General features: G+C 55.2%; 6 protein-coding genes across 6 annotated transcripts; 3 read left to right on the top strand and 3 right to left on the bottom strand.

The window, feature by feature from the left end:
• Positions 1–2,607: 2,607 nt before the first annotated feature.
• On the top strand, positions 2,608–4,301 carry IWZ02DRAFT_277250 (D-isomer specific 2-hydroxyacid dehydrogenase). Its single transcript, XM_066763589.1, has 2 exons — positions 2,608–3,158; positions 3,218–4,301. Exons 1-2 carry the CDS (start codon positions 3,013–3,015, stop codon positions 4,146–4,148), a joined length of 1,077 nt encoding a protein of 358 aa, XP_066622410.1. The 5' UTR covers positions 2,608–3,012; the 3' UTR covers positions 4,149–4,301.
• Positions 4,302–4,457: 156 nt separating this feature from the next.
• Positions 4,458–5,869, top strand: IWZ02DRAFT_277218 (dihydrodipicolinate synthase). The gene is made up of 2 exons (XM_066763588.1): positions 4,458–5,014; positions 5,079–5,869. Exons 1-2 carry the CDS (start codon positions 4,538–4,540, stop codon positions 5,628–5,630), a joined length of 1,029 nt encoding a protein of 342 aa, XP_066622409.1. The 5' UTR covers positions 4,458–4,537; the 3' UTR covers positions 5,631–5,869.
• Positions 5,870–6,107: 238 nt separating this feature from the next.
• On the bottom strand, positions 6,108–8,449 carry IWZ02DRAFT_490921 (uncharacterized protein; the record flags this gene model as incomplete). The annotated part of the gene is made up of 3 exons (XM_066769704.1): positions 6,108–7,414; positions 7,459–7,931; positions 7,986–8,449. The coding sequence occupies 3 exons, from the start codon at positions 8,447–8,449 to the stop codon at positions 6,108–6,110; spliced, it is 2,244 nt and encodes a 747-aa protein (XP_066622408.1).
• A 700-nt stretch (positions 8,450–9,149) lies between these two features.
• IWZ02DRAFT_452691 (uncharacterized protein) lies at positions 9,150–12,282 on the top strand. Its single transcript, XM_066767612.1, has 2 exons — positions 9,150–11,596; positions 11,717–12,282. The coding sequence occupies exons 1-2, from the start codon at positions 9,263–9,265 to the stop codon at positions 11,870–11,872; spliced, it is 2,490 nt and encodes an 829-aa protein (XP_066622407.1). The 5' UTR covers positions 9,150–9,262; the 3' UTR covers positions 11,873–12,282.
• A 1,838-nt stretch (positions 12,283–14,120) lies between these two features.
• On the bottom strand, positions 14,121–15,014 carry IWZ02DRAFT_277161 (uncharacterized protein). Its single transcript, XM_066763587.1, has one exon. It carries the CDS (start codon positions 14,833–14,835, stop codon positions 14,206–14,208), a length of 630 nt encoding a protein of 209 aa, XP_066622406.1. The 5' UTR covers positions 14,836–15,014; the 3' UTR covers positions 14,121–14,205.
• A 544-nt stretch (positions 15,015–15,558) lies between these two features.
• On the bottom strand, positions 15,559–17,597 carry IWZ02DRAFT_433465 (Pal1 cell morphology protein-domain-containing protein; the record flags this gene model as incomplete). Its single annotated transcript, XM_066766296.1, has 5 exons — positions 15,559–16,424; positions 16,484–16,879; positions 16,933–16,978; positions 17,186–17,496; positions 17,579–17,597. 5 exons carry the CDS (start codon positions 17,595–17,597, stop codon positions 15,559–15,561), a joined length of 1,638 nt encoding a protein of 545 aa, XP_066622405.1.
• Positions 17,598–18,381: the final 784 nt, after the last annotated feature.

The raw sequence follows: 18,381 nt of genomic DNA, 5'->3' as shown, positions 1-18,381 counted from the left end.
TACCGTGGCGCACTGGTCACGCTGGGGAAGCTACGACACTCTCGTGAAAGTCACCATGAATCTTTGTCGCAAGACTTCAACTTCTCGCCTAGCCTTCATAACAAATGGTTAGCAAACAACGATGACAACAGTAGAGCTTGGTCGAGCAACAATCCACAAGACAAGCCACGGTGCAAAACTCCCAGACCCTTCCATCCCTTTTTTGTTTCAGAAGCGGTCGAGTTACCGTGTGGAGTAATTCCACCGAGGTGGCGCAAGAGCTTCCGTCAATCTCAAAATTGCGGCCCGCAGTAGACGGTTCCGCGTCTACTAAGTAGAAAACATGCAGTGACCGACAATGTACCTCGCACGACCATGGCGCAAATTCCGACCTCTGCCAGGCCAATCAGCGCAGTGCGTGGACGGCGCTCCAGGCAAAGACACTTGGTCTTCATCTATCGCTGTTGACGGCCTTCCCAACGAGGAAATGCCTCTGCCCTGTCGGTAAGGCCGGCACGTGGAGTTGGAGAGCCACGCGTCCAAGGCCCTGGGTCTGCCTAATCTTGATGGCTTTTGTGCCCGCAGAGAGGTGCTTGTTTCCTTGCTGTGGGTGTGCTGATTGGCCGTGGTCGATTTTGTTTTGATTGTGCGGTTGCGGTCTTCCAAGACATCCCTTGATCTGGCAGAAATCTGCGTGGGGATAGCCGTGAAGATCAAGGATGAGAAGGCAGCAGTGCGGGGCCTTTCTCTAGTGGCCCTACTCTGAGCATGAGGAAGGCGTGTATAAAGATTTGTGAAAAGTCGTGACTGCCCTCTTAGGCATCACGACTACGAGCCACTGTTTTCTTTCGACAAACCTTGGCCCTTGCACCACATCAAATACTTCACGTTTACTCCTGCATTCAACTGCTCTTCAAAATGGTCAAGAATCTTTCTTTCCTGGCCGCCTTCGCGGCTCTCGCTGCCGCCGGCCCAATTCAACACGAAGCTCGCCAGTTCCCAGGCATTGGCCTCAAAGTCGACAAGGAGGGGAATGTCGACCTCCAGCCGCAAAGTGGAGTTGAAGTCAATGTGGACCCACAGCGAGATGGTAGCAAAGGCGCCAATGTCGGCGTCAACAAACAGGGTGTCCAGGTTGACCGGCCTCAAAGGCGCGATCCTCAGTTCCCAGGCGATGGAGTGAACGTGGACAGGGATGGGAAAGTCGATGTCCAGCCTCAGGACGGTGTCAATGTCAATGTGGACCAACAGAAAGACGGTGGTCGCGGCACCAACGTCGGCGTCAACAACGCAGGGGTTTCGGTGGATCATCCGCAGAAGCGTGCCTTGGATGGTATTGAACGCGCAGTCCACGATGGCGGAGCCTAATGGTACGTCATTAACATACTCGTATATCTGCAAATTCTCTCAAGTCTCGCAAACACTCTAACCGTTTTGTAGGATCCCTTTGGACGTTCTCTGTTTTTCCATCGGAAGGACTTGGATATGATCGCTGGCTGGAAAACGACCCCGGTCGTAATTTGTTTTGAAACAGTGGATTGAAGCTGTCCTCCTTTCTGAACGAGAACCGGTGCCAGAGTGCTGATTTTCGCCACCCCTTTTCTTCAAAGAAGAACTGTGGGGCACTATAATTACTTGAGACAGATCGACTCCTCGGCGCCAGGCCGACGGATATCAGATGCAGATCTTCTATGTTTTCTCCCCTGTGATGTATGACGTTCTTCTTGCGTGCTGTCCTAAAGAATGGAAAATCCGTCTTCTTGAGGACTTAGTAATCTTCAGGCCTCGAAGCGTTGCCCTGAACGGACTCGATTTTAGCCATAGCAGGCCGTGTTTGCTGCAGAACGCTCCCGGTGTCCAACCATTATGCGCCGCTTGGTGCATCACTACTTTTACGGTCTCCGAATCTTGCCTGTGAAATTGTTTCTGTCAATATGTCAGCCACGCATTCGCCTCTCCACCCAGGTCAACTGCCCCTGAGTGATGTGACTGACATCAAATCATTGTCACTTGCGCCAAGCCAACGCGGTTCGAATGAAGCCATAGTACGAACACTCAACTAAGGGAAACCTACCTCTGCAAGAGCTTGTACAAGATTGACAACACCCAGCACCCCTTCCTGGCTCACGTTGTCGTCGTCGCCGCTAGCCGTCATCTTCGCCAAGCACCATCCCGAACAGAAAACAAACGGCCCGCAGCTAGCCACGTCCAAACCCCAAAATCGGAAAGTCAAGAATACAAAGAGCAAAAACTAGGAACACTGGAAACTCCCCAGCACTAAGACTGCCGAAATGACGGCAAAGTCGCAGGCAAGCTTTTCGGCAATTACGGTCGAAGATTGGGTTCGGGAGGCGCGATGCTATCCGAGATACAACACGAGGTCGCTCGCAAGCGGAGATTTGGACGACTGGGGCCCGGCTGGGCAGGGACGCGAAAAGCTTCTTCTAACATGCGTTCTTGGCCGATGAGATGGATCGGCGCATCATGTGTTGGTCATCTGCATCGCTTCTTGAGGTTGGAAAGTTAGCGGCATAGTGTGTGCAGAAAGAAATGAGACAGCCTTTGGGGAGCAGTCGTCTGTAGGCACGGCTACGCTTAAGGGAGCAGGAATTCCTCATAACTCCATACCTTTAGCTGGAACCAGGGACTGTGATTTCTTCACTCATTATGACGGTTTGATAACTCGGCCCTGCGACAGTCTTCGAGCTTCGCGAGCAAACAACACGCACGCAGGCAGTCCAGGCTCTCGCCCACTCGTCTCGTCTTTCCTGCAGCGATACGTATCGAAACAACTGCTGCCGGGAGCTTCCTCCAACATCAAATTCCGAGAGCTCAAAGCGCAGCGCCCCGATGATGCACCGAAGAGACGCGGGGGTCTCCACTTTACCCCCAGCGATCAGCAATGGGGTGACGGAAAACATGCAGCAGACCGACAGGTTTCCGCAGACCCTGTAAGAACGACGATCCTAACGTCAGCAACCATGGAGGCACTTTGTACTCGAAGCCTCTCCCACACACTTAACAGCGTTCAAGATGCCCAAACCAATTGTCCTCCATCTCGGCGCCGACATCAAGTACAACCATGGCTACTTTGAGAAGGAGCTGCAATCCCGCTTCGAAGTGGTGAGGAACGAGGATCTGGACAGGTCGTCGTTCATGCAGGCCCTGCGAGACAAGAAGCGCGTTACCGACCGCAAACACCACCTCAAGGCAGCAGCAGCAGCTAACTCAATCACAGATACGGCGACTTCAGCGCCATCTTCCGCCCCGACTTCCACAGCGGCGGCGAAATGGGACAATGGGACGACGAGCTAATAGCACTCCTCCCACCCACGGTCCGCATCTTCGCAGCCGCAGGCGCAGGCTTCAACTGGGCCGACGTCGACGCGCTGGGCCGCCACGGCATCTGGTACGCCAACGGGGCAGGCGCGTCCGACGAAGCCGTCTCCGACACGGCGCTCTTCATGATCCTGAGCGTATTTCGCAATTTTGCGCGCGCGCAGCTGGCGGCGCGCACAGCGGATCCGGTGATCTTTGAGGAGACGCACGCCATTTTGGCGACTGTCTCGCATAATCCGCGCGGACACGTGCTTGGGATTGTTGGGCTGGGGAGTATCAGTAAGAAGCTGGCAGTCAAGGCGCGGTTGGGGTTGGGGATGGAGGTGCATTACTTTGACGTTGTGCGCGCCAATGAGGAGGAGGAGGAGGAGAGGCTGGGCGTCACGTACCATGACACCTTGGAGAGTCTGCTGAATATCGCTGACTGCGTCACGCTGCATACACCGCTGAACAAGCATACAGAAGATTTGATTGACGAAAAGGCCTTCCAGCAGATGAAACCCGGTGCTCGTCTGGTCAATACGGCGAGGGGCAAGATTGTCGAGGAGAAGGCACTGATTGCTGCGTTGAAGTCTGGTCGTCTCTCGGCTGCTGGCTTGGATGTCCACTACCATGAGCCCCAAGTCTCCCGGGAGCTGGCTGCTATGGACAATGTGACGCTGACGACGCATATTGGTGGTGGAGCGCTGGATACGCGCATCAATTTTGAGCTGAATGCCATGAAGAACATTGTCGCAGTTGTGGGCTCTGATGGCGGGTTTGCTGCAGAGCCGTTGACGCCAGTAAACAGGAAGGCTTTCGAAGAAGCCATGGCAGCTTCAGCAAGTTGATAGTGCTTGATTAAGATCCCTTTTTTGGGGGGGCAAAGGGCTTAATCAACGACACAGAGATGGAGGCTCTGTTAGAATTGAGAAGTCATCATGTTCTGCTCCAGTTGTCAGTCTCCAATACGTAAATCAAACAATCGAGAGAATTCACCGAAATCACAGCACCAAGCCGCTCAAACAGACAAATCTCTCCCCACCTTTCGGCACAGTTTCTGCTTTGAGAGCCGTGGGGCAACCCTGCAGAGCGCACATCCCCTAGTTTTCCAGGTGCATCGGGAAAAAATGGCGCGAGACGAAGAGCAACGCACAACGCCCCTGTTCTCTTCAAAAGTGGTGTCATTCCCACACCACAACATGCGCCCACTGCACTCGCACTGGAGACCTCCCTCACCATGACGACCAACCCCATCTTCAGCTCCGGCATCCCCGTGAAGGCGCAGCCTTTGCCGCAGGGCGTGTACTGCCCCGTCATAACACTGTATGCGCCAACAGCGACACAAGAAGTCGATCTCGACGCCACATATACATACGCGCAGCACCTGGTGCGAGCAGGGCAGCACGGACTGGTGTACCTAGGAACCAACGGCGAACTGGCGCTTCTAACGCGAAGCGAGCGGATCGCCATCGTCGCAACAGCGCGGCGCGCAGTGTCTGATCTGGGGAAGCCAGATTACCCGCTCGCGGCTGGCGTGTCGGCGCAGAGTACGAAGGAGACGATTGAGTGCGTGATGGAGGCGGCGGAGGCCGGTGCCAGCTATGCATTGTTGCTGCCGCCGAGCTATTGGGCGAAGAGCGTCACTGAGGACGCGCTGTTGGGGTACTATCGCGACGTTGCGGACGCGAGCCCCGTGCCCGTTGTCATTTATAACGTACGTCCAGGCAAAAGCGAGCTAGTTTTGGCATTGTGCTAACATTGCAACGCGATTATTGTAGTTTCCAGGGGTCACCGGCGGAATCGACTTGAACTCTGATCAGCTAGCCGCGCTTGCGGAGCATCCCAACATCGTCGGCGTCAAGCTGACGTGTGGAAACGTGGGTAAGGTGGTGCGTCTCGCGAGCAAATTCACTCAAGATCAATTCCGTGTCTTTGGCGGCTCTTCCGACTACCTGGTTCCAACACTCGAGGCAGGCGGGTGCGGCTGCGTCACTGGCCTTGCAAATGTCTTTCCCAAGTCAACGGCGACGATTCACGATCTTTGGAATAAGGGGGAGGTGGAAGAGGCCAAGAAATTGCAGCAGGTCGTCGCTAATGCCGAGTGGGCGTGCAAGAAGACGCTGGCAGCCACAAAGTTTGGCGCGTGGTGGTTCGTTGGGAGGAAGATTGGACTGGATGAGAGGTTCGCGTTCGCGCCGCGGAAACCATATTTGGAGGCGGACGCAAAACTGCAGGCTTGGACGATTGACACGATGAAGGTCTTGGAAGAATGGGAAGAGAAATTGCTCATGAGGCCACGCGCAGTCTTTCGATCGAATGGGCGCGTGTGAATGGTGGTCATTTCCAAGGATCATTTACACCTGGAGCGTTAGCACCGGAGCACTTCAAAATCCGTCAGGAGCTCTACTTGACTGTGGTACCGAATGCAAACGGCACTACTGCTAAGCGGTTGTTAGACAATCAATCACGTAAAATGGAGCCCCGGAGTTAGAAAGCAAAATTGTCAGTCTATTTTCTATCCATCCCATCGGTTGTCCCATTCATCGGTCGAAAGCCATAATATCATTTCTGAAGCAAGGTCTGCAGCGGCTTTGTTCAAGTCGCCTTTGGAGAGCAAGATCCGCAGCAAAGTCCTAATGCAAGTTTATTGTTGTCGTTGAGCCCCTGTCTGGTTGGGGTAAAATCAAAGAAAAGGGGGGTGGTCCTCCAGAGTCCATCGCTTTGGTGAGCCCCCTGGATGCACTATGAGTCTCTGTCGCTGTGTTTATATCGTACATGTAGATTCTAAAGTCAAGCAGCTGGTCTGATCACCACCAGTTTCCAGGAACCGAGGGTCCGTGGCCTGACTTGGATCGTGGAGTGGAGTTCCTATTCGGCTGATGCCTCGGCACGTAAGCCTCAACACGAACCATTTTGCTGTCCAAGACTGCGTTGTTTGCAGCCGACTGAGCGTACTGAGCATCGGCAACGGAGGCAAAAGTGACGATAGCAGAGCCACTTCTGGCGCCAACCTTGTGCTTGAGCATGAGCACATCCGTGACATTTCCGAATTCAGCGAAGAAGTTGCCGACGTCGCTATCGGTCGCTCGCGTCGATAGATTGCCGACAAAAAGTTTCCGCTGAGAAGTTGGGGTAGAACGTCCAGATGTTGTGTTGGGAGCTGAACGGTCAAATGGCGAGCCACCGTTGGATGCTTCTTCTTGGGCCAATGAGGCAAAGGTATCAGGAGAGACAGTTGACTCGTCCTCGCCATCACTGCTCCAGCCCTCCGCCTCGTCATTGACGCGAGCGATGGTGTCAGCCAAAGCTTCTGAAAGTCGCCTCTCTTGCGTCCTCTTCCTTTCCTCGGCAAGTTCCTTGGTGCCACGGAAAGCAGCTTCTTGAACGCAGATTGCAAGCAGTGCTTGCATCGTGTACACTGCGTCGTTTCCGCCGTTGTGAAGACGCCAGCCGATGATATCACAGTCACACAGGATCCTGGCAAGGGAAGTTCCCTGGGTGTCGCGCTTCCAGTGTTGATGCAGTTGCTTGGTATCGAGCTTGTCGATTAAGTTGCTCAGGTTCAGCGGATTGTAACCCAACTTCTGCAGAAACCTGATGTCGCCATCTGGATCATGGCCAACAAAAACGATGTTGCGCTTCTCCTCGACCTCCCAGTTAGATTCTTGTGCATCAGCCGACCATTGCGCTTGAGCCTGTTCAGGTGTGAGGTTGGCTGAAAAGGGCGGACGAAAGCAGGCAGCAACGATTCTGGGCGCCTGGTTGAGACGGACGAACTCGCTGTTGCCAAACAAAAAGCCGTCGGGACAACCATCAACGTGTCGATAGTTGATAAGGTGGGCATGCTCGTCGATGCGAAAATGGCGGGCGCGAATCATGCCATACCAATTCTCAGCATTGTTGCCAGGAGGCGTACTGATAATGTCCTGGACATCGAGTGTTGCAACTCCGACTTCTGTGATTTTGGAGTTGTCCATCTCGTAGGCTTCGACATCCACACTGACGAAGACCACATTCTTTTCGAATGGATAAGGCGAGACTTCGTTCACGTTGATCGGGGGATACTTAGACGCATTCGCACCTTGAGCAGAAGAGTGGTGGGGTGTATGTGGGCCTGGTATGTTAGCTCCTGAACCCCAGTTAAGGATTTCCACTCACTCGAATCGTCTCCATAGCCAGGACGCACACCCAAATAACGCTGGGTCCTCTTGAACGAGCGCCCCCAGTTGTGTTGGGCAAGGGCACGATTTTCCTTGCGCTTGGCCTTGTTCGCCTTGTTTTTGGCCTTGTTGAGTTCGATGGATTCTTCGATCCTCTCTTTGAATGCTTCAAGTGTTGGCATGTCAGGCATGGACCTCTTCAGGTTGATGGCCCCATTGTAGGAAACATGAGGGACCGTGCGCTCCATTTCGCTATACTCGTCGCGAGAAGCGGAGAATCCGAGGTAGCGCGGCGCAAGGCCCGGATGAGGAATGTCGATGATGAAGCCGCAGTCGTGATAGTGTTCACTTAGTTGAAAATCGAGGTTCCGAACTTTGGAGTTGATTTGACGGATCAATTCCTGGAATTGGGTGAGTGTAATGAGAACCAGCGCTTTTCCTCCGACCTGAGGGTCTGAGTAAATATAGAACCTGTGAGGTAGTCAACACTAAGATTCCTTACCAAAAAGATCAAAGTGCACATACAAGTCCCAGCCACGGTTCCAAAATTGGTTGCGGTCGAAGAACTTTTTGGCGACCTTGTCAGAATGATCCCTGCTGAGGAACTTGTAAGGGAATTTGCTGGCGAGCGAGATGTAGATGTAGGACTCTCCGTCAGGGCCGTAATCGCCACAGCGCAAGTCCGAACGCTGTCTCTGTGGAGATGGGATGAGGGGAGCTTCGGGCTCTGACTCGGAGTCTGACTCGAGAGGAGAGGTTTGGCGGGGAGTAGGATCGTCGGCTACCGCAGGAGTGGTAGAGTCAATATGGGTCTCTGGCTGTGAGATGGTCGCATGCGCAAGATTTTCTTCGGCAGGCTCTTCAACAGCATCCCTGGGTGGTGTTGGTTTGGACGGCTTGTCAGGAAGCGCTTGAGCTTCAACTTCGAGCAAGTCAAACAGACTCTCAAGCAAAGCGTCTTTGCCTTTTGAAGACACGGGCATGGCCATAGACGGCGGTTGAGAGAACGTGTTCAGAGATTTATGCTGCCCGCCACGTAGTCTCAGGTGCCTTCTGGTTGGAGGCCGGTGCCCTGCGCGTGACTGTTGCTTCTGACAATGATCGCCCAATAGAGGAACACCAGCACGTGGGTGTATTGAGAGAGCCAGGCAGGTGATGGACGTGAGAGAGGCGTGATATAAGTCCAGAAAAAGAAGGCAGATAGACGCGCAATAGCAGAAGAGGAATTGAACTTGCCTCGGGTTGTGATCTGGGATGGGAAGCAGAGTCTGAGGTGGTGAGATGGAAGCCCCCACTGTATTTCGAGATGACGAAGAAGGTGATGTCGTTGACGGCGTTGATGGTGAGTCGCAAGGAAGGGAATCGATCAGTCGAAGAGAAAGGCGACGGGAGGTCTCAACTCAGAGTTGGAAATGGTTGAGTTTAAAGTGGTGGATGGATATCAGCATTACCTACCATACCCCATCAAGATGGCCATAGAGGGTCCAGTCGTCTCCAGACATCGGGCCGCCTCTTCCTCGCCGCACATGTCAGCGACGCGGTCACCAGCTGCGTGTGGAGACGCGAACGCGAAGTCAAGTGCCCTGCCTGCCCTATTTAAGCCAGCCGCTGCCGACATTTACCCGATCGTAACACCGCGCACGGACGTGTCGGCGCGACCCCCCAGTCCCAGCCGTCATCTTGTCACCACATCACCGCATTACCAATCCACTCCCCTCTTACCTGTCCTTGAACTGCCGAATTTTCCACTTCTATTCTGAATTCGAGCTCTCGGCGACCAACCTGCGCTGCACTATGTAACCATGGCCAACGCTGACATGGCAGACGCGCAAGCCGACATGGCCAGCTCCCAACAACAGGCCCAGTCGCATCCCGATGCGCAAGCGACTGTGACCGATTTCCTCGATTACACCGAGTTCTACCCCTCCGACCTCATCCGCTCCATGACCCTGATCGAGAAGCTTGACAAGCTCTACAAAAATGCTGCTGCACGAGTCCACGACCTCACCACCCTCTACGGCAAGCTTCCTACACTGCCTCCCGCCGAGCGCCCAGACCCAACAACCTTGAGAAGACAAATTTCAGAAGCCCTCAATGAGGCCGAGCGCGCGAGGGAGTCCTCCTTTGCCGAGGCGGCCCGTCTTTACGAGAATACTGAGCGTCATGCCACTAGACTAGTCACCATCAAGAAGAAGCTCCAAGCTCTACCGGAGCCGCCCTCGCGCGACCCCACACCAGCACCCGCCCCGTCTCCACACATGTCACGAACGCGTAAGCAAGAAAGCGACCGGACGCCTCGGATAATGCTGCACATGGACGCCCCTAGGGCTCGCCCTACATCCACTGCGCGTGTTCAGAAGCATCGGGAGAGGAAGCGCAAGCGCGCCCAGCAGGCTGCATTAGGGGTGATTCCTGGCCAGGTCCTTCCCGACCAAGGTGACGCAGGCTCCCCGCAACCAAGCAATGCCTCAGATTCGGACGAGGAGCGGTCCATATCCCCTTCGGAGGCTCGTCTCAACCAGACCGACGCAGCAGGTGGAATCATTACCGACAAGGCGGGAATCAAGCAACCAAAAATCAAAGGTCCGAAACTCAAAGGCCCCAAGCCTCCACGCGAGCCACGCCCTCCGGGAATGGGGACAAATGTTCACAGCCAAATTGCAGGTATCTCTACAAGCAACGCTCTCGCGCAGTTGACTCCGCCGCCCCCCGATGCGAGACCCGGTACCAGACATGCCCCCTGGCATAAACTCACCGAATACGAAATGGCCGTCCTCCGAAAGACGATGAAGAAGAATGCCATTTGGCAACCGAGCGATACGATGATACGGCGGGAGCTCTCCAGCAAGGGCCGCGGATGGGAGAATTACAAAAAGGCCAAGGAGCACGCAGACAAAACGGGAGAGCCATTCATAGATGAGTCACCCATGGACCCCAACAAGGAAGTCCTCGACCCCGGCGAGACGAGCTTCAAGCCGCTCGGCAAGGAAGACAACAATTTGATCAACCGTGGTATGAAGCTAAACGAGATGAAGAAGCTCAAAAGAGAGGCTACACTCAGAGAGCAGGCGGCCCGTGATGCCATGGAAATTGAAGACGCAAGCCGCCGCGTGGCAGACGCCGGCGCCGTCATCAAAACCCTGTTTGACGGGCCTGCACCCACACCAATTGCAGTATCAAAAGACAAGGCCCGCTCGGCACGGAAACGCAAAAGAGACTCGACTCCAGACATTACCAAGGTCAATGGCAAGGAAGACGTGGCGCAACCGCCTGATACTGCGTCACGTCCACCAGGGCCAAAGAAACTCAAGCTTGCACCCCCAGCACCTCCGAAAAGCAACGAAAACACGGCGGCTCCTTCGCCCGTTGATGCTCAGCCAGAAGAGGCTCCTGAAGCTCCAAATGCCTCGAATTCACAAGTGCCTCTTGCTCAGCCACGTACCAGTACCTCAAGAGCACCAAGCATTGCTTCTGGGCGTAACGCATCCCCCGCACTCCCGTCTCCAGTAGAATCAAATGTCCCACCCAATCCACCGCCGAATGCCACCGCTGCTGCCTCTCGATCACGGCGTGCCTCAACTGCTCCGCAATCTGCTATTTCAAATCCAGGAGATGGCGCTGCTGCCCCTGTTGCTGAACTCCATCGGGCAACGAGTCGGGCAATGAGTCCAGCAATGCCTGCAAACACGTCGCAAACGCTCCCACGAACACGACATGGTACGTCAGCCAAGGCAGCCTCCGAAGAAGCCCCCGTCAAGCGCGAGTTGCGAGAACTTCGCGATGTGCGACGGGCCAGCAACGTCAGTCTTCCATCAGCAGCGGAGCACCAGGCAACCGCACCTGTTGCAACGGCTGCTCCTGCAGGAACTCGCACGTCTGGGAGACGCAGCAAAAGGCCAGCCCCGGGCCCCATTACAGCCGAAGGCCACGGAAAGAACAAGGTCGTGGTGGGCAAGCGTACGGCGGCTCCCAAGAAGAAGGGCAACAAGAAGTCAGAGGAGAAGAATGATGGCGGACAGGGGGCCACTCAACATGGGGATGACTGGGCCGAAGACATTGATCCTAACGAGGAGCGATATTGCATCTGTGGCGATGTCAGCTACGGTGTGATGATTGCATGCGAGAATGAAGAGAATGTAAGTGTCCTGATCTTTTCTGCGAATTTAACCCGGGTTTTCCGTGTCCACTGCCTTTACTTCACCAGCAACATGTCTCAGCTCTTTCCAACCCGTCAATGCCACTAACACTCTACTCAGTGCGAAAAAGAGTGGTTTCACCTTCCCTGCGTGGGGCTGGCCGATATTCCCAAACGCCGCGAAAAGTGGTACTGCCCCGACTGCCGCTCGATGCTCAAGATTGACGAAAAGGGCAACCCGGTCGACGCTGTTGGTGGTGGCGCTGGGCGACGGTGATGACGAGTACCAATTCACTGACTCTGAATTCTGTTGTTTGTGGTTTTTCTGGAATGGAATGCAAGGGAATGACGGCGGCGCCAGGCGTCATGGTGGTTCTTCTGCTGTCTACCGAGTATGGGCTTTAATTTTTGCTTGAGTTCGTGTTGTGTGTATTGATACCTCGTCTTTTCTCTCTTTTGAATGGGAACAGAGATTTTGCTGTCCTTGTTCTCTTTTCTTTAGTCTCGACGGTCGACGGTGAGGTGCCGGACAGACAGGCACAGAGAATGAAGTCTAGAGAAGTCTGGAGAAGTCTGGATTGTGGCGGGCGTAGCTATGACGGCGGACGACTGCTCCCAGGGCCGCCACGAAAATGAAAGTGATGCCTTCCACGACAGCATTTCTCCATCGGAGGACATTGGTGAATATGATGACCTCAACTCGATGGTGGTCCTGATGAGCGTCCGGTGTTGAACTGAGCGAACAAAGAACCATGTCTTCCTTCCAACTCTCTTCTTCTCCGTAATGCATCGCAGACAGTCTTACGAGTTCGTCGACTTCCTGTCTCGTCTCCCTCCAACAATTATCTACCTTACTGATCCTCCCATGCCTCCTCTTCTCCGTCCAAGTCCACATCTATCTACCTACCTACCTACCCACCCATATATCTGCCCCAGACACACGCCCATCGCAGCAAGACCGCATAATCGCAGCTGTGCTCCGCGTCTCAGGACAACCAGCCAGCCAGCCAGCCAGCCAGCCCATGAGCGGAGAAAAGCAGATCAGGATACGGAAAGAAAGAAAGTGCTGCAGTGTCTTCTTCGTCTGCGTTTGCGCAGCTGTGGGCTGCTGCTTTAGGGGAGCGGGAGGGACGGGAGCATCCGATTCATCGCTTGATGTGAGTGATTGAGGGAGGGAGGTGTGTTGTCTACGTAAGGTACGTAGGTAGGTAGTAGTTTCCCTGTTTCGACTACTGCCGTCGTCGCCGCCGCCGCCGCCGCCGCCGCTCCTCTTTCAATCAATCAATCAACGCTCCTGCATACATACATCTGCATGCACAATAGTCCAAACAGCGGGCGATATTTACATACATACACACATACATACATACAAACCTACATACGCAGCAATAGCACAGAAAACAGCAGCACTACTGTCCTTTCACCTCAAAGTGCTGGGCAGGGTTACAGCACACACCCTGTCCATCTAACTCCTCCCACGCTTGTCCAGCCGCCCATGATGAATGCGTACGTACGTACATGGCATCGCATGTACTATACATATGCACGCACAAAGGTATTGATTTGATTGGAAAGAAAACAGCGATAAGAAGGATCAACAAGCAACGGGGCCCCAAGAGAAGAAGATTTGTGGCCTGCGATTTGATTGAGGGGAGGCACGACGCAAAAATGATGGATGGATGATGATATATATACATACATAGAAGCGGCAATGAAGTTGTTTCGTGCGGTTCTCGTACGCGTCCGTCCCGTCCGTCAGTCCGTCCCTCTACCCCGTCCACGCAGCCGTTGCTATCTATCTATTTGTGACCCTGCTGACCTCTGCGTGCCGCGCGTTTCCCAGCCTCAAGTCAAGGAGCTTCCGGCCGGCTGGCATCATCAGGTTTTTTTTTTTTTCCGGGGGGGTTTTTTTTTTTTTTTTTTGCCTTTTTTCCTGTCCGCCCGACTGTCTGTCTTGTTTGCCTGTCTGTCGTCACACTCGAACAAACTACACGGCTCGGTGGGGTAGGGCACGTAGAGACGGGATGGATGGGTGCTCCCGCGCACGATCGCTCATGGGTGCTGGTGGTGCAGTGATTGGTGGCTGGGGTAGGTGGTTTGATGGAGAGAGAGCGAGAGCGAGGGAGGCCGGCGATGGATGGATGGGTGCGTTGGTGGGTCGTGGTTGGGTCGGGTTGGGTATGTACCAGGTTGGGTTGGGCGCACGGTGAAGAGGAGGGTGGAAGGTGGGCAGGGCTGGCAAGCTTCCATGCATGGCTGGTGAGGTGGATGGGCGGATAGACTGTAAAACTTGTGGCGCTTGCGAAAAAAAAAAAAAAAAGCCCTCTTGCTGCTACATAGCTGGAGAGACAGGATGCGGAGAAGTCGCAAGTAAGACGGTACATTCAAGCAGGAGAAGCAGACGGAGCACCTACACATCCTGTGTCTGCGCAACAGTCTAATTTCACAAATTCAATTGCCTTCTTCATGTGTGCCAAGGCACTCCATTTGTTCTGTTTCTGTTCTGAGCTGTCCTGTCCCGTCTATTCTATTCCCAGCACCTACATGCCCCCCTGCCCGTCCATCTGCCAGATCGTCGCTACCACTCAAGCATTCAATTAACCGAGTGAGTTAGTGCGCCAGCGAGCAGGAAAAAGCAAAGACGCCGTCTGAGCGCCTGGAGGGCAGCAGCCGCGACTTTGATGAAAAACGAAGAGAAGTAAGAAGAGCAAAAACTGGCACGACGAACAAGAAGCCCTTTGTCAATGTTCCCACTGGTAATGGGGAGGAATGAAGGAAGCGGAAAAGCAAGAGTCTGGAGAGAGGAAAAAGCAAGCCAAGCCAAGCAAGGTGAGGTGATTTGGCATCTGTGGCACCCGAGACAGGTGGAAGGACGACATGCTCTAGAGAGAGCACTGAGAGGGAAGAAGGGGGAGGCGAACGAGGAACGAAGGGAAAAAGGCCAGAGGTGGAGAGACCGCCAAGAAAGGGAGAGAGAGTATGTTCACATTCGACGACGACGTGACGATGGTCAGTAGTCTTCCAGGCCATCGAGTTTGGTGTGAAAAAAGGTCTTGCCACATTCTCTCCAGTAGTTGGTTGCCAGCTTGCTTGCGCGCCGCAGGAAGGTCTGCCGGCCAATCCAGGCCACCCAACAAACACAGCCACGGTAAACCGCCCGTGTATTATTGGCAGCAGCAGCAGCAGCAGCAGCAGCACGGCTGTGTGGAATGTCTCTGATGCACAACGCCACGCTCGCATGGTGGACCTCGCCAGTCGATTTGAGCCGCCTCATTCACCCGCTTCTTCATTCATGGTATCCCATCCTTCAATCCATCCATTCCATGATCTGTTTTTGGTATAGGGAAAAAGGTCCCAAAGCCAACCGGTCCGGTGCGTAAGACACCAATCTGCCCAGGATCTCCACGTACGTTCCTGAACCTGCGGACGACGTCGATGATGAGAGAAAAGAGAAAAAAGTCTAATAAGAGCTTGGCCGGAGCCAAGACTGTCGGGGACGACCGACCCCGCGGTCGAAGACTTGGAGCTTGTCAGAGGGCCACATGGAGTTTAGGCGGAGACGCGGGAATGGGTTTGCCTGCGGCGAAACCGGTAACAGCAGCAGGTCTCGCGGATGTGGCAGAAGCCGCGGCAATGCCTTTGCCGCCTCCGCCGCCGCCCCCGCCCGGGTGAGGGTGGGGAAAGAGCATGTGGCGTCGAAAGACTCGTAGTCTTGATAATCATTTGCAGTTAGTCGAAAATTCTGCTTTTGTTCTTAATGCACGACCAGCAACTTCGAAATGGAATCGCTTATGGGAAGTGTCGCGTGTGGAAAAGTTTTTGGGGGCCATTATTTGACAAGAGGTGCTTGCAATGGTAGAGTGTGCATAGTAAGAGTCGTGTAGTCTCTTGAAATGAAAATTGCTGCAGCATACATGTCGAATCGCAAGCTCGAGTGCTGGTCAAACCACAGTGCGCAGTTGCTTACGAGGGTCTGCGATCCGCTGGCCTAGGTCGTCTAGGCCCACCCTTGAGCGACTTCATGCGGGTCAAGAAGCCCCCGCCAGTCGTCTTTTGTTCGCCGTCAGGGCTGTTGCTACCGTCAGTGGCCGGCAGGTCGTAGGCGCGCTGTCCAGGCGAGCTAGGGGCGCGGGCGCGGCCGGCGGTGGGCCTTGGCTGCTCGGCAATCTTGATCGTGGTGCCCTTCCTCTCGTGTGTGTCGTCATAGTCGTCAAAAAAGGGGTTCCTTTCGGTCCTGCTACCGCTGGCGCTGTGGGTGCGTCCGTCCGGGGTGACCTGGCCGTTGGCGACCGGCGGTGGTGGCGGAGGCCGGCGGAATTCGTCGCCGTTGGGAGATGGCATGTTGCCGCGGGCAGCCATGTAGTCACGTCGAGGCTGCGAGATGCCCCGGATGCGCTGGGCCAGCGACTTGGAGCGCTTCAAGCCGCCGCCGTTAGTCATCATCTGCTCATTTTCGGACTGTCGCCTCTCGAGATCCTTCTTGCTAGCTGGGGCGCCTTCCAAAAAGGTGCTGGTGCCGAGTCCGTTCGACTCGTCACCATGAATGAATTCGATATTGGCCTTTGGGTTGTACCATCCATTGGCGCCGGGGGCGGGTTGCTTGGGAAGCTCAGCGATAGATGCTGTCTTGGCGGCAACAGAAAAGTCGGAAAATCCCTCAGCGCCGCGGCCATGGAACTGATCAAGATTCATCTTGGTATTGACTGGGCCAGCACCACCCATGACGTTGTTGGCAGAGCCTTCGGGGAAGGCCTGCATCGGGGCATTGCGATCCCTTCCGCGATTGCGATGGGGGTTGCAGGCGTCAAACGGCCCGTCGTGGTGGAACACTAGAGTTGCGGCCGGTCAATGGCTAGCACCGATTACGTGAGGACGATGCGACACTTACTGCTTGGGCCGTAAATGCCTGAAACGTCAAGCTTATCGATAATGTCGAGACCTTTGGGTTTCCTCACTCTGGGATCTTTGCTGCGTTCGCTGCGCTCCTTGCGATCACTTCGCTCGCCGTCGCGTTCGCGCCTTTCCCTGGCCCTCCTCTCCCTTCTCCGTCGCTCGTCATCGACGTCGCGCCTGTCCATAACGGACGACTCGGAGTTGCGGCGTGGGCGTCTGGGCGCAGCGATGCGATCGGGGCTAGCAAAAATGTCGAGCTCCTCGCGGGGAGGGGCTGGGCGGCGTCCGGGAGGGGGTCTGGAGGCGCTGGGCCGGCGACCGTCCTTGTCGGCGGGAGCACGCGGGGGGCGACTGGAGGGCGTCGTGCCAGACCGGTGGATGCCGGGACGACCTATCATGCGTCAATTGGGAGGTCTTGCATGGTCAGGCGACAGGTTGACTTACCGGCCGCAGCAGCCTTTTCGGCGTCCTCCTTGAGCTTCAGCTCGTTCTATAGGGCAGGGAAATCAGCAAACAAGACTTGATCAAGGAATGAAGCGGCGCATGGCGGTACCATGATGTGAGCCAAGAACGTTTAGGTCGAGAGCGGTTGACGGTAAACAAGAGGCGAGGTGTTCTAAGTGGAGCGAGCGCGCGCGCAAGAGGGTTGCACGGCACGGCGCGAGAGGAGAGGTTTTGTAGAGAGGGGAAGACGTACGAAGAGCTGTTCGGCGCGCTCGAGGTAGGCAGCCTGCTTCTCCTCCTGGGCAGTTGGCATTCTGACAAAGGCGGACGAGCGTTGGGGTTCGAGCGACGAGGGGAAATGAGAATTCACGTAGGAGGACTGCGGGCGCTGGTTGTGGAGGTTGTCTTGCTCTGCCAGAGACAGAAAGGGGTTGCGCGACTGAGGCCGCGGAGCGGTTGTGCGAGGCGTGGACAGGGCCGGCGATGGTTGGGGCGAGGCGTGGTTGCGGAAAGGGTTGTTGGAGGAGAGGTTGAGGGTTAAGGCGGGAGAGGGCGTCCGGTGTTCTAGTAGAGTGGCAATCGTAATCAGGACAAGGATGTTGCGCAAGGGGACGGGATGAAACACATGGTGTGGGCGGCAGCTCACCTCCTGGGACAACAGACATGATTGCCGCCCGACGTGCGCCGTGAAATTGGATTGGGATCGGCTAGGCCACGACGACGACAGGCTGGCGGGCGAGGATAGGATGAGATGAGAGGGGAGATATGATATTTGAATGTTGCCGTTGCGACGCGCGTGCAAGAATGCTGAGGTGCAGCGGCCGAGTCGTGGCGCGGGGAGCTGGGCTGGCCGTGGAGGGGGGGGGGGGGGTGTGTGTAAAGTAAAGTAAGGCAAGGTAAGGTAAGGTGTTGGCGGAAGAGAGGACGGGTGGAGATGTTGGCGAGGTAAGGTGTAGGAGCAGGCCGAGACAAACGAGGGACAGACGAGCGAGCGATCAAACGAGGGACCGGCGCGAGAGGGAGGATGGAAAAGGGAAGCAGCATTGCAACTACTAATGTATGTAAGTGTGTATACCTAGGTATGGCGCCGGGGCAGGCCCAGGACCAGGACCAGGACCAGGACCGGACCAGACCAGACCAGACCAGACCAGACCAGGAACCAACCGGCGGGGGGGGTTTTTTACTGCCCTGCCAAAAGCAGAAGGAAACCGTATTTGATGGAATTGGAGGACGTGATGGCCAGGGTCGCCAGCCAATGGCCGCCCGAGCATACGCCGTAAACTATTCGATTTCTCATTTCTCTCTAGCAACCACAAGGCCACAACACAACCAGCCCAGATCCAGCCACAAGGACCAGAACAAACAACTTCCATCCGCCCTCAGGCTCAGGGTCTTCAGCCGTATTCCATTCAAGCACACACGGTGCATGTGCGTTGCGGGGAAGCCCGC

Source organism: Phyllosticta citriasiana (genome assembly GCF_038021145.1).
Source record: "Phyllosticta citriasiana strain CBS 120426 chromosome Unknown IWZ02scaffold_7, whole genome shotgun sequence".
Lineage (NCBI taxonomy): Eukaryota > Fungi > Ascomycota > Dothideomycetes > Botryosphaeriales > Phyllostictaceae > Phyllosticta > Phyllosticta citriasiana.
This window is presented reverse-complemented; position numbering and strand designations above follow the sequence as displayed.

What these genes read in the sequence shown, in the direction of transcription:
- IWZ02DRAFT_452691 (XM_066767612.1), top strand. Translation starts at nt 9,263, where the DNA reads ATGGCCAACGCTGACATGGCAGACGCGCAAGCCGACATGGCCAGCTCC. An exon ending in CATGCGAGAATGAAGAGAAT is followed by an intron (nt 11,597 to 11,716) that starts GTAAGTGTCCTG and finishes CACTCTACTCAG; the next exon opens with TGCGAAAAAGAGTGGTTTCA.
- IWZ02DRAFT_277218 (XM_066763588.1), top strand. Translation starts at nt 4,538, where the DNA reads ATGACGACCAACCCCATCTTCAGCTCCGGCATCCCCGTGAAGGCGCAG. An exon ending in TGCCCGTTGTCATTTATAAC is followed by an intron (nt 5,015 to 5,078) that starts GTACGTCCAGGC and finishes CGATTATTGTAG; the next exon opens with TTTCCAGGGGTCACCGGCGG.
- IWZ02DRAFT_277250 (XM_066763589.1), top strand. Translation starts at nt 3,013, where the DNA reads ATGCCCAAACCAATTGTCCTCCATCTCGGCGCCGACATCAAGTACAAC. An exon ending in CAGGCCCTGCGAGACAAGAA is followed by an intron (nt 3,159 to 3,217) that starts GCGCGTTACCGA and finishes ACTCAATCACAG; the next exon opens with ATACGGCGACTTCAGCGCCA.
- IWZ02DRAFT_277161 (XM_066763587.1), bottom strand. Translation starts at nt 14,835, where the DNA reads ATGCGAGCGTGGCGTTGTGCATCAGAGACATTCCACACAGCCGTGCTG.